The sequence below is a fragment of the Panthera onca genome, chromosome C2, assembly GCF_046562875.1.
Source record: "Panthera onca isolate mPanOnc1 chromosome C2, mPanOnc1 haplotype 2, whole genome shotgun sequence".
NCBI lineage: Eukaryota > Metazoa > Chordata > Mammalia > Carnivora > Felidae > Panthera > Panthera onca.
The window spans coordinates 128,889,719-128,903,811 of record NC_138347.1 but is presented as its reverse complement, the minus strand read 5'-3'; the positions used below and the strand labels follow the sequence as shown (position 1 = coordinate 128,903,811).

The 14,093-nt window shown below is 49.4% G+C and overlaps 1 protein-coding gene across 1 annotated transcript in view; it reads right to left on the bottom strand.

The window, feature by feature from the left end:
- SLCO2A1 (solute carrier organic anion transporter family member 2A1) overlaps positions 1-14,093 on the bottom strand; it is an 81,029-nt gene that overhangs the window by 37,852 nt on the left and 29,084 nt on the right. The window contains exons 2-3 of the mRNA XM_060638711.2: positions 5,931-6,068; positions 650-812 (exon numbers count right to left, since the gene is read on the bottom strand). Coding sequence (XP_060494694.1) covers positions 650-812; positions 5,931-6,068 — 301 coding nt within the window. The remainder of the gene's footprint in view (positions 1-649; positions 813-5,930; positions 6,069-14,093) is intronic.

The following is a 14,093-nucleotide window of genomic DNA, read 5'->3' as shown; positions in this document are numbered from 1 at the left end:
ATCACTAAGAACCAGGGACTCCTTGTCACAGAAAGGCCACTTATCCAAGAATCGGGAGACCCGGGTCTGTCTCTCCCTAACTGACTGGTACCCTTGGGAAAGTTACTGGACAGCTTTGAGTGCCAACTTCTCATCTTAGACCTCTTCTCTCCCCTTCACAGGTGTCAAGGGGACTCCAATGAGATCACAATGTAAGTGTGTTGTGACCTCAAGAGTGATGGATGAATGTAAAATGTTGGGAAGTTTTAAACACATGATCAAACATGCAGAAAATCCACAGATCTCATCATGGTCAATGCTTTGACCCTCCACAAGCCCATCACAGGCACTGCTCACAAGCGTCCCCACTTGTGTGCGCTGGGTCATTCCTGGCACAAAGCACAGGGAATTACAGAGAATCACAGGGGGAGGTGAGCCACCAGCTTCACGCTCTGACCTCAGCAAGCCAGGGCTGCTCCAAAGTTCTTCATGATTCCATACGTTCTCACTTTCAGATGTGCTTTGGGGAGAAACAAAACAATGAAATCCAAGGATGCTTTCTGGTGGGAGGGGACAGCATGGCCCAGAATGGTATCCACTGCCCCAGTGGCATCCCAACCAACTTTGGTGAGATGCCCACTCCTTCCTTATACTCTTGGAGGCCACTTACCAACACTGGTCAAGGTGTACTGGTAGGGCTCTGAGAGGAAGTGTGGGAGAGTGAGGACAAAGGCACCCGAAGCTAGGAGGAGACCCCCAATGCCAATCAGCCGTGGACGGTGCACCCGGCTGCCAAAGTAGCTGACGAAGATGATGAGGATGGCGTTGCTGATCTGCAGAGAGAGCAGAGGGGCTGAGTGAGACCTGAGACTCTGTCCCTACCCACCCACAGGGGAGACCTGACTGTACCTGGTCCAGGAAAAGCAGAGAGGTGAGAGGCCGCCCAGGGTCAGCCTCGCCCAGAGACCCTCACAGAGGGTCCAGCATGCGCTCTTTCAGCTCTCCCCTATTGGCAGAAACCCTTACCAGCCTCAGCCTTCTGGACCAGACCAAGGGAAGTATCTAGAGACCATGTAAAGCTCACAGCCTAAATTTCAACCATCTTAGAACCAAATCTTTTGGCGGCAAAGTCCAAGGGAGCCTCCAGTTCTGGCTGGCTCCTATCAAAGCACATGTTCTCTAAATGCCCTAAAGACTCTGGCTCGGTAGTCAGAAAATCACCAAGCAACGTGTGCTATCTCACTTCATCCTGGAACAACTCTCTCTTTATGACAAAAGTGGGGCTCAGAATATCAGATAACTTGCCCATGTTATGGGGTTAGGAGGTGGCTTGAGCAGGGACTACTGAATTTAAAGCACCCAGTCTTAGGTAGACTGGTCTCCTGTCTCTTGGAGCAGTGGGTTCCTGTCCCAGCACGTCTGCTACTCACCTGCCCCTGGCCCTCCTTGGGCCTACTTCCACTCCTGCTAGTGAGGGAGGAGGACCAAACCACCCCCTGAGTTCTTTCCAGGCTGCAAACATCAGTAACTCCACATTCTTGGTGCTCCCTGGAAGGTGTGGTCTCTGAGCCCCACCCTGAGCCAGGGAAGGGAACTGAAGGCTCAGCCTGGGGAGCAGGGTCTCAAATGATAAAAGGGGTGCTAGCAGATCTTCTGACTACAACTCTATCCAAAGAGATGTCCTCTGCCCCAGAATGTAAGCTCACCTGGACTGGAGGAGCCTTAAATGCCAGCACTCACAGCCCTGCCCTATCCACACCACAGTCTTCTGGCTGGAAAAGCATGCACCCCTGTCTCAGGAAATAGGGGTCAGAGTCTTGCTACATGGCTCTTGCCAAACCACCAACTGGCCAATTCTCAGTTTTCTTCTTACATGACCTCTCAGCACCATGTGATTCCAGTGACCATTTCTTTCTCCCTGAAACACTTCTTTCACTGAGTTTCCAGGACACCCACCTTCTAGTTTTCTTCTCCTGGGGGCTCCTTCTCCATTTCCTTAGCTGGTTCCTCCTTGCTCTCCTGAACTCTCGACTCTGCTCTTGTCTTGGTGACCTTACCCGGTCCCACGGCTTTACATGTTCTGTGTGTGCTTCTAATTCTCATAGGCTTAGCACACCCAAACCACATGTCTCAGTCAATGGCATCTGCATCCCGCCAATGCCCCAAGCAAGACACCTGAGCATCATCCCTGACTGATTTTTCACACCCATATGCAACAATCAGCACGTCCCCCTGGCTGGACCTTCAATAGCCACCTGAAAGCTGAGTGCTTCTCTCCACCTCCCTCACTACCTCCTGGTCTAAGCCACTGCCACATCCTGCCTGAACTATTGCAGCAGCCTCCTAACTGGGCCCCAGGGGGGCCACTCTTGCCTTCCTGCAGCCTATTTTCCACCTGGCAGACAGAGCGATCCTGTTGACATGTCAGACCATGCTTCCTTTGCTCAAACTCATAACAGTAAAAGGCAAAGTCTGTCCCAGAGCCTCCCGAGCCCTATGGGGCCTGCCTCCCTCTGTGTTAAGGCTCTGATGTGCTCTCCTCCATCCCCCTTCCTCCCTCGCCCCAGCTGCTCTGCCTCTAGCTGTTCTAACACATGCCCTCGTCGGGCCTTTGTACTTGTTGCCCCTTCTCTTACGTGTCCACAGGGCTCCCTTGTCATCTAACCTACTTTAGACCTCTGCTCAGATGGAAATGTCTCATTAAGGTCTTCTCTGAAAAATAAGGGAGTGGCGCTGGGTGAAAGAGGTGAAGGTGCTCAAAAGGTACAAACTTCTAGTTATAAAATAAGTAAGTACTGGGATGTAATGCCCTCCATGGCGACTCTAGTTAATAGCACTGTGTTGTTTATTTGAAAGCGGCTAAGACCGTGGATCTTAACTGTTCTCATCAGAAGAAAAACAAGCTGTAACTGTGTGAGGTGCTGGATGTTAACTAGACTTATTGCGGAAATCATTTTGCAATATACGCAAAGGTCGAATTGTTAGGCTGTATACCTGAAACTAATATTATGTTAAATGTCAATTATATCTCAATAAAAAATGAATTAAATATAACTCATATTTATGATAATTAAGTATAACTTATAATTTAAGTTATTTTAAATATATTTTATAATTTAAATTGTATTTAAATATTTTTATAAGTTATATTTAAATACATATCTTTTAAATTTATTTTAGAGAGAGCGTGTGTACGTGCATGCACACAAGTAGGGAAGGGACAGATGGAGAGAGAGAGAATCCTAAGCAGGCTTCATGCTCAGTTCAGAGCCTGATGCGGGGCTTAGTCCCACAACCCTGAGATCATGACGTGAGCCAAAATCAAGAGTCAGACGCTCAACCGACTAAGCTACCCAAGTGCCTCTAAATACATTTTATAATTTAAGTTCTATTTAAATATTTTCATAATTTAAATAGAATTTATATAAAAAGTTATTTAAAATAAAACCACCACTTCACTCCATGACTTTATCTTTCTTCATAGCACTTACTGTAATCTGATTTACCAAATTTTATTTATTTCTGTAAACAAATGTCATATTTATCATTAGAATGATATATGAGCAGAAGTTTTTATCTGTCTGTTCATTTCTGCCTCTCCATACCTAGAGCAGTGTTTGACACATAGTTAGTGCTCATTAAATATTTGTTGAATAAATGAATGAATGAATGAATGAATGATAGGCTTTTTCAAGAAGGCACAATTGCTCAGAAGATTCCTGCTTTGTGGCCAAGAGTAAGATGGTTTATAATATATACAGAAAGGGGGTGTGAAGGTACGCGGGGAGGCAGCCTAGCCTGATCTAGGGGGTTGCTCCGGCCCCTGGCTAGACATGGTTCTAGAAGATTCTGAAACCCATACCCGGAAGCAAAGCTTTCATTTATGCTTCTTAGATTTTTATCTCCCCATCCTTTTATTTCTCTATCATTTTTTCAAGAAATGATTGTAACTGTCAGACTAGAAAGGCTAAGCTACCTGAGGCTGACTTTAAAAGGTCTGGGTGAGGAGGGGTAGCAAAGCACCCCACAATGGGGAGGAAGGCCTGTGGTGCCCGAGCCCTGTCCATCTGGATTTGGCCCCTCCAGCACTTCCAGGGCCTGGGCTCACTTCTTGGAGAGAAGTGGGGCCTCCACAGCACTTATGGCTGATGCTGGCTTAAGACCTTAGTCCCCAAAGTTCTCTTCAGCAGTGGAGTCCCTTTGAAAAAGCCATTTTTCCATAGTAAAATATAACATCATTTCATACACATGAATGAGGCGGTTCTAGCTGAGGTGAGGAGGGCCCTGCCATCCACACCTCAGCCCCTCGGCAGCCCCTGAACAGCTCGTTGACATCCCGTTAGACCCCTGAAAGTTGTTACTGAGCCCTTTTGTGACACCTCCCTGCCCATCAGTGTCCCCAAACACGGGTGTCCCCAGGGCAAACTGGTGGCAGGCATTAAGGGTGGAGCCCCGAGGGCTCCCTCTGACTTTGCCCAGGCCTGGCCTGCAGCAGTGAGCAGAAGAAGAGGCTGCCTCACAGGGCAACATGCCCATGTCTTCTCCCGCCAGCCAAGCTCCTTGTCCTGTCGCTGGCCTTTTGCACCCAGCCCTCCCCTCCCCTTCACTCACCCGCCAGCCTGGAAGGCTCTGGGACCAGGCAGCAGCCCGAAGCCTCATGCACCTGGAGGCTGGCCACACACTCCACAGTCAAGACGGCCTCACCTTCCCCTCCGCCAGGCCCATTCTCCTCTAGCACCTCTCAGGCTTCTGGCGGCAGCCTCCCTGTAGTCTGTGGGACTTCAACCCTGCACTCCAGCAGCTGCCAAATCCTGCCTTTTCTTCATTCGCACTGTTGCTGGGGTCCTCTTCTCCCCCAGCCTCTCCAGCCTGGCTTGGTGGCACCAGCTCCCAGCCAGCTGACTTCTGGATGCACTGTCCCCCACCTCTAGTGTCTCCCAGTCACCTCTTCCAGGGGGTTCCCATTCATGAGACTGTTCATCCTGCCTGGCTCTGTTCAAGTAGCCGTGCCAGTTCCTTACCACCTACCACAAAAGCTGGAAGCCTTGAGCTTGACCATAAAGGCCTCCCCTGATTTGGCTGCCCTCTGCTCTCCTGCTCTGCTGCTAAGAGCCCTACTTTACTACTCAGTCTGTTTCCAAATGCCTGCATCAGAAACAACAAGAGTGTAGAAAGCTCTTTGGCTGAGTTTCCTCTCCTACCTTCATACACTCACCCATCTACCTCCCCCACACACAATGACATACACAAATACACAGACAGATACACACTGGCACAGATCTTCATAGACACAGAGACACAAATAACACACACACATAGTCTCACATAGAGGCACAGATCACAGATACATATATGTAGTGACACACGCAAACACACACAAATACTGAGATACAGATGTACACACAGGAATACACAGTCACACACACACACACACAGGATTGTTAGGTCTAAGAAATAAACCTGCTCGGGGCGCCTGGGTGGCTCCGTCGGTTAAGTGTCTGACTTCGGTTCAGGTCATGATCTCACAGCCTGTGAGTTCGAGCCCCATGTCGGTCTCTGTGCTGACAGCTCAGAGCCTGGAGCCTGCTTTGGATTCTGTGTCTCCCTCTCTCTCTCTGTCCCTCCTCCGCTCGTGCTCCGTCTCTCTCTCACTCTCTCAAGAATAAATCAACATTAAAAAAAAATTTAATAAAAAAAAAAAAGAAATAAACCTGCTTGCAGGGCTGCTGTGACTAGGCCCCAAGTTTAGGTGCTGCCAGAGGCTCTTAGCCCCGTGCCTGGTTCAGCAAAGCCTCGGAAAAGGTAGCTGCCTCCATGCCTGAGGCATCTAGCAGTCTCTAGGTCCCATGTGTGCATCCCCAGCTCCCCTGCCCCTCTCAGAGCCCTCAAGCAGACCCTGTGATCAGGGTGGCACACAAGTGGGGTCCAAGGGACTGGAACCTCCTGCTTACCTCATTCAAGCTGGAAATGAGCCCTGAAGAGGAACTGGAGAGCCCAAAGCGCTTCTCGATGGTGGTGAGGCTGCTCTTGAAGTAGGCGCTGTACAGGAGCTGACAGAGCTGCAGGAGGCCATGGCAGAGCACGAACACCTAGGGGAAGAGACAGTGAGCCCGGGCTAGGACCTTGGCCTTCCACCACGGGACCTCTGCGGCATGGAGCCCCAGCAGTCCGGCCTGCCTCCTCACCTGTTACTTGGGAACACTTACTTTATGGCTAGGTCCGGAGGGTGAAATGATATGGTTGCATCAGTGCCTTGCCCCACGGACTCACTCAGGGCTGCTGGCCATTGCCATCATTCCCGCCATTCCTAGCCCTGTCAGCATGAAGGTCCCCGCAAAACCACAGGGCTGGAGAAGCACCCTCACCCCCAAGGGGAGGGAAAGGCGTGACTCATCAGCCCCACATCTAGAGCACTCAGCACCTTGAATTGTCCCCTAACTACACCACAGTGCCCGCCCCCCCCCCCTCCCCTGGCACTGCTCTGCCCTTCCTCCTGAGTCCTGTGAAGACTGGAAGCCAATCTCCAGCTGTCCAGGTCACTCTCAGGGACACAGAAAGCCTGAGGGCACTTGCTTCACTCCTCTTGACCTGTTCTCCATTCCCCACTCCACCATCAATTTCCATTCTCCAAGGCTGGTCTCTAATGCACCATGGTGGGTTCCCAAAGCCCCTGGTTTGAATGAATGTCCCCCAGCTTGCTATCACCTCTTATCAGGGGTATCTGTGATTGTGCTTGCTCCTCCATGGATGAATGATAAGGGTCCCAGGAAGGCCCTGGGCCACTGTCTCTTCATCCTTCCCTGCCCTATATGTCTGCCCTAAGAGTATGAGTAAATATGAATGTGAGTTTGGGGTTGATGGGACAGATACACAGCTGGGAGGGTGACAACGGTTTGTAGCACCTGGAGTTGGCTCCAGGCTGAGATCTGGGACCTTTTGGTTCTCAGCCAGTGGGCTAGGCCAGAGCAGGCTCAGAGCCAGGAGTCCCACATCCCTGAGCTCCCCTGCAAGGTGCCCCTTGCTGGAGATTGCACTTTTCCTCCAGGGAAGGGTGCGGTGCCCTTGTGTTTCATAGTCTGCCAAAACTCTTCCCTTAATTAAGGGCTGGCATCTTAGAAGAGCAACTGGGTCTCCTCCTTCATTTCCGTTTCCTTGCACAGCCGAGGCCACCCCCTGTGCGGGGGCCCCCCTCCAGGCTGTGGGATCAGAGCTGACATTCCCTCTCCTACCTGCCAGGGCAGAGCCCTTGTGAGGGCAGCCTGGGGCCTCCGACAGGGCCCGGCACTGGCTGTCTGCCCACACATGCATCCATGCTCACAGTCTCCAAATCCGAGGAGGCCAAGACACCCACAAAACCACACACCTCTCCAAAGTGCCGCCTACTAGAGCCCGCGGCCACCTAGCTCCTCACCAGGGACAGAAGGAAGCCTGTACACCTGGAGGTGGAGGGAGCACTCCATACCTGCCTCCCTAGGGAGGCCTTGCTTAGCTTCATTTCATATATTGCGATTCTTAAGATTTTGTGATAAAGATGTTTTTGAAAGCGATCTAGTCCCACTGTCTTTTATAAATGGGGAAACTGAAGTCCCGACATGGGGCTCCCAGGTGCCTTGCAGAGTATTCTGCATGCAGTCAGCACTCTGGGCTCGGGTGCCAGGCAGTGAGATACCAGGAGTGCACCAGTTCTGGCCCTGCCTCTTGGGGTCTTGATTAGCCCTGTGAGGGCTAAATTGGTGGTTCTTAACTCAGTTCTCATCCATGATCGCTTAGTGGGGGCTGGTGGTGTCTCTGAAATATAAGGTCAGGCCCAAACTGAGGCCTGCTGAGTCAAAACTGGTGGAGGTGAAGCCCGAAGTGTGTTATTTAGACAAATTCACCCAGCAGAATCCACTGGGCAATGCGTGTTATGACGCCGTGGCTCTGACCATTTGTGTGCAGAGGGTAATGTATGAAGATGAGGAAAAGAAAACAAATTGAACACAGACAGTCCCGAATGTACAGGGGTTTCTGCTGAGGATCGGCCAGATGGAAAAGCACCTTAAGATAGTGAGGGTGGCAGTAAAGGAGAGTGAGGGACTTTTCCAGTATGGACACGGCAGTGGAGCAGGCTCGAACCCCACTTCCTGGCCCAGGACAGATCCAGGAAAGAGCCAAGTGATCTCAGATGCCTCACCAGACCTCTTCTGACGCTCTGTCTGTGGTCCCCATCTCTGGGACACAGCACCCTTTCTGCACACATTCATTGGAAAACCCATTTGTGGCACCCACATCTCAGTCCCTCATTTAGAACTTTCCCCAGGGCTTGACACTCAAGTCCATCCTATTGTCTGCTGACTGTGTCCACCTGGACATTCTCAGACCCATGTCCCAAACATGACTCATTGTCCCCACAAACCTCTCCTGTTTTCCCTTCTTTCCCCAGCACCTTCACTCAGCTCCCCAAGCTAGAAACTGGGAATCCTCCTAGATGCCCATGCTTCTCACACTCTGACATCTGGTGCCCTTGCTGAGCCCTGTGATTTCTCCTTGGCACCTCTTGTATTTGACCTGTGCTTTGTCTGCACGGCATGCCTTGCCTCAGGCCCTCCCCTTAAAATCCCCCATCCCACCACCCCAGAGACAGCTTTCTCAAACTCAGATGTGAGCAGGCTATACCCAAATGAACACCACTCACTGGCTCCCCACTTCCTACAAGATAAAAACCAATGCCTTGGTTTTTAAGATGCAATGGCATGGTATTTAAGATACTACAGATCCCAGACTTTGCCTGCCTCTGCCTACTCTGCTGTGGCTGATTGTATTTTATGAAAATGTCTATAACAATATCTGCCATCCCATGTGACAATGACATTCCTTCACCAAGAGGTGGGGTCTTGTGTTCCCTCCCCTTCAATCTGGGCCAATCTTATTTACTTGCTTCTAATGAAGAGAGTGAAGCAGAAGGTGATGCTATGTGATCTCTGAGGCTAAGTCCTGACACTGACAGAGAATCCTTCTGACTCTCCTGGGACCCTAAGAAGCCAGACATCCTGCTCAGTAAGGAAGCCCAGTCTTCCCTGCTCATGGAGAGGTCACGCGTCGTTGTCTCAGCCAACCCCAGCTCAAGTTCCAGCATCAACTGCCAGACATGTCACTGAAAGAGCCCCTGGAGGGTTCCAGCTCCAGCCTTCATGCCAAGTGGAGCAGAAATGAGCGATCCCACCAAGCCTTACACAGATGGCATATTTGTGAGCAAATGAATGCTGTCATTCTTTGAAGCACTAAGTTTTGCATTGTTTTGTAATGCAGCACTAGATTGCTACAACCCCCATGGCCATACACTTTGCCCTTCAAACTCCATCAAGGTCATACTACTCCAGTTCTCCACAGCACACATTCATTGTCTGTGTCTCTGCTCACAATCTGCGCTGAATTATCTTCTCCTTCTTGATCTGGATAACTAACTCTTCTTGGCTCTTCTTGCCCAGCATGTGGCTCAGTTATGTGTCTAGTTCAAGGTTGCTTCTAAAAATCCCAGCATACTATTGCTGCAGAGGCCTCTTGGAGGCTTGGCACATAGTTGGCATTAAGGGCAGCAGCATCTAGCAGAGGAGTGAGGGCCGTCATAACAGCCTGGGAGAGAGTATGAGATCGGGATGAAGGGTCGGGCAGCGGAGATCCAGGGAGGCACCCACAAAGGTTGAATTCACAAACCTATCAGTGATTTGAGTTGGAAGAAAAAGGGCAGAGTTTCCAGCCTCAGGGTCAGGAAGGGGGCAAGGCTGTGTGTGGAGATGGGGTCCCAGGCAGGGGAGTGTATATGGAGTGAGAGGACATTGAGTTCAGTTTTGGAGTATCCAAGTTTCTGAGCATAAAGCTCAGAAAAGACCAGTCTCCCTCTAACCAAATTAGTAATGAATTAATAGGAATGACTAACCTCTACCAAATTCCCCAGCAGTCTCATGAGAGGAAGGTGAGGACAGTGGGAGAAAAAAAAATCTGTCTCCAATCTTTCCTGAAAGATCTGCCTTTTCTCTCTCCAGGAAACACAGAAATTCCCCGTTTTCCCCCCCAGATACTAGGTGGGAGCCTCTGCCTAGAGCCAACTGGCACCTTTCCACATCCTACACCCCCTCACAGAGCCAACCTCATCACCAGCTTTCAGCCAACTTTCACCATACTTCTCCAACCGAACCCTCTCTCTCCCTATCATCTTCAATCCCCTCACTATATTGTTTTTTCTTTCTCATGGCACTTCTTGCTTCCTAAATTATATCATTGCCACTTATTGGCATCTTGCCCCACCAGACAGAGACTGCACAGAGGAAAGATGATGAATGGTTTTTAAGGTGCCACTTCCCCATTGCCTGGAACAATGCCCGGTCCATGTCAGAGCTCAATTGTTGTTGAGTGAATATATGTGTCTTTATCTTTATTTTTTAATTTTGTTTATTTATTTTGAGAGAAAGAAAGAGAAATGCATGAGCAAGGGAGGGGCAGAGAGAGAGAGAGGGAGATAGAGAATCCCAAGCAGGTTCCTCACTGTCAACTCTGCCTGATGCGGGGAATCACACTTGATTCCATGAACAGTGAGATCATGACCTGAGCCAAAACCAAGAGTCAGACGCTTAACCAACTGAGCCACCCAGGCACCCCATGAGTTAGAGTATTTAAAGAAACATTCAGGGGCTCCTGGGTGGCTCAGTTGGTTAAGCGTCTGACTCTTGATTTCGGCTCAGGTCATGATCTCATTGTTTGTGAGTTTGAGCCTCACATCAGGCTCCTCACTGATAGTGAGGAGCCCGCTTGGGGTTCTCTCTCTCTCTCTCTCTCTCTCTCTCTCTCTCTATCTCCCCCTCCCTCCCTCCCCCCCCTCAAAAATAAGTAAACAGAAAAAATAAATAAATACTCTAACTCATGAGTCCTTGCTCAAGAAATTTGTCCATCAGAGCCACTGAGGAAGCTGCAGGTTCATTCCAGTGATCTGTCCTCAGTCATTTATGAATGCCCCCTCAGTGCTGCCTTTGATCAGTCTATAAGCCACATAGGTCTCAAGGCACAAAATCACATTTATCCACTCTGCTGCCCCATTCATTTTCTTGGCTCAATGCTAAGTCACTGTTGGATTTTTCTAAACCCAAACTAAAAAGTTCAACATTCGCATTTATGTCTGAAGGGGCTTTCTGGGGTAGTAGAAATATTTTATATTTTGATTGTGGCAGTACTTACACAGGTGTATACATTTGGCAAAACTCATCAATCATTTAAAATCTGTGCACTTTTGTATATAAACTAGAGTTCAATAAAGTTGATTTAAGGAAAAACTGATTTTAAAAGGACTTGCAACCATGAAGGTATTCAAGATAATGTTCTGAGGCTTTGAAGGGAGTTCCACAGTTTGGTTTTGTTTTTTAATATGAGCATTGGTAATGTCATTGGAATACATTTATTTACTCAAAGAGCCCACTTTGAAAGGGTCAGAACCCACGTAAATGGCTATGCTTGTGTGGTGTGCCAATATAAGCAGCTAGGTTTCCGTGTGTGTGTAAAACTGTACATGTCTTTTGGAACATCTTGTAGAAGGAAGCTCGAGGAGAAGGCTAACACAGGGGAATATTTCTGCAAGGCGTGGTAGAAGGGAAGCTCTTAGACCCAAATGCTCATGCCCACAACCCCATTCCTTCTCTCAACCCTAACAATCATGATGAGGAGGCTTGGAGAGGAGGTAAGCAGGGAAACTGGGGTGGTCATGAAGGTCTTTCTTCTAAAGAAGAGAAATCTTTTTGCTACATGTGCCAAAGAGCTCCAAAAGGCTGACAAGATGGCTGAGATGCCAAGTGAGGGTTCAGAGTGAGGCCCTGGGCCCCAGCGAAGCTTCAAGATGTAAGTAATACCACCATAGAGGGTAAGCCATAAGGACAAGGAGGGAATCCTTCGCAGCTCAAGATAAATGAGAAAGGGTCAAAGTGCAGCTAATACATGGTGTCCTTTACACGTCCATCACCCTCTTTTCCAAACTAAGCATTATGACTATGATCTGAGGCATCCACTCACGATTATAGGGACACTGGGCAGAGGTTCTGAAATGTGATGCCCATGAGGTTGCTACCTGTTTAATCATGGACTCTGCCGTCCACCAATTCTGATTTTGTACACACACATCCTAGGGAAGGCAAAACTCTAAAAAATTCACTTGATACGTGATGTCCACTAGGATGTGACATCTCTGAGATAATTTAATCTACCAAGAGAGGCTAGGAGTAGGAAGAAAACCATTCAGGAGCAGGAGGTGGGGCTGGACTGAGACCTAGGCTGTGACCTCCCAGTTTGAACAACTACTTCCCTCCATACATGGCAGCTGCCACGAATCTAAATGGAACTATTCTTTGGAAGGAGGGAAGGGAGGAAAGGAGGGAAGGAAGGAATGAGGGAGGAGGGGGAGGGAGGGAAGGAGAGAGAAGAAAGAGAAAAGAAGAGCACAGTGAGACCTTATTCTCACCCTCCCAGCAATTCAGGGAGAGTTCAGGGGTGTGCTGAGGACCACTCAGCAGTTCTCTGAGTGAGGGCGGAGACCCCAAGGCACTGCTTGCTTTCATTCCTCCAACCTCTGGAGTCAAAATCTGGCTCCAGAGACCATTCTGCCGCTCCTGTCCCCCGGCTGGAGCTGACCACACCCCAGACAGGCTCACACGTCTCTCAGGAAGCATCAGAGCTGCAGAGCCACGCTGAAGACCCTCCTGGGTTTGAGCAACAGCTGGCATTCGGAACCCCCTTTCCACGGTCAACCGGAATCTCTCCTATGTAATCAGAAACCCATTTACACTTCTTTTCTCTTTTTCATTCTCTCCCTTCGTTTTGTATCAATGTAAGATGTGCATATATTTTTAAAAATCAGGTAACACGGAAGGGCTTAGACTGCCAAGGCTCCGCCCTGCCCTCAGCTCAAGCCCAGCACCAGTGCAGCAGGAGGTCAGGGACAACCACCTTTGGTCTGAGCTGTTCGGTGGATTACATCCACACATATCAGAATAACACGCTTGTTCTGCAGTCTCCTGATTTATCACTTTGGACTGCATGCCATTAGAGGAGAGGATTTAGCTCATGTATTCCTACATCTCCCACCCCTCTCCCAGTTCCTTCCAACTTGCAATAGTTCTACAATATTGGATCTACCAAATGACCCAACACTGGATCACTTTGCTCTGCGGCAAGCAGGCAGGGAGCCAGAAGGCGCAAAACTTCCCTTCTCAGTGTGCACGTGTGCCAGCTGATGGTTCCTCAGCTGAAGGTTGCCTGTGTTTCCCAAGGGTAAATGGATGAACCCCTTGGGGTTTGGCCCCACTTCCCATCTCTGTCTCTGCCAGCCCTCCACATCCTAAATTGGTCGCTCTCTGGGGCTGTGCCCAGTGCAAGGGTTCCACACGCTGCAGGCCCCATGCGTGCACCTGACAGCGGGCCTTCCTCGGCCCATCGACGTTCTCAGCTGCCTCCATCTTACTGAGATTATTGCAACTGTTCACCTACTCATAATCTCTCCTTTCTCTTTTCTGTTACTGGCTTTCACCATTCTTTTATTCATCACTCTCATTATACTGAGGGTGATGGAGATGAGGGGAGACAAATATGTGCCTGGCCTGCCATCTTGAATCATAAACACAACGTCTTTCCTGATGCTAGGTCTAGCAAACAAATTGATAATTCTGTGCCCACTTTTACAACGGAGAAAAAAAGCAGTATACACCTGTCTGTGGACGAAGTAGTCAAACCAAAACGTGTATCCAGGTCTTTCTCTACAACTCTCCCCCACGACCTCCCTACTACATTCATGCATTCTGATACCTCATTTCTTTGATCAGAATCTTCCACAAAGTGCTATTTCCAGTGGTATCTCCAAAAGAAGGCACATGGCTGGAAGGTGGTGCTGGCTCTAGGTGTCTGCCCATCTCCACGTGTATTTGCGTCTTTCAGTGTCTCTACCCTCATAGCCCAATCTCAGTCCTGGCTGGCAGTTCACCACATGGGTAAGACCTTGGAGGTGAGGCCCTGGGCTCAAGATGCCCTAGTGCAACGTGGACGAAGAAGAGAACTCAGAAAGGGTGATGCTCGCCGTTTCCCAGTGACCTGACAGACCAACG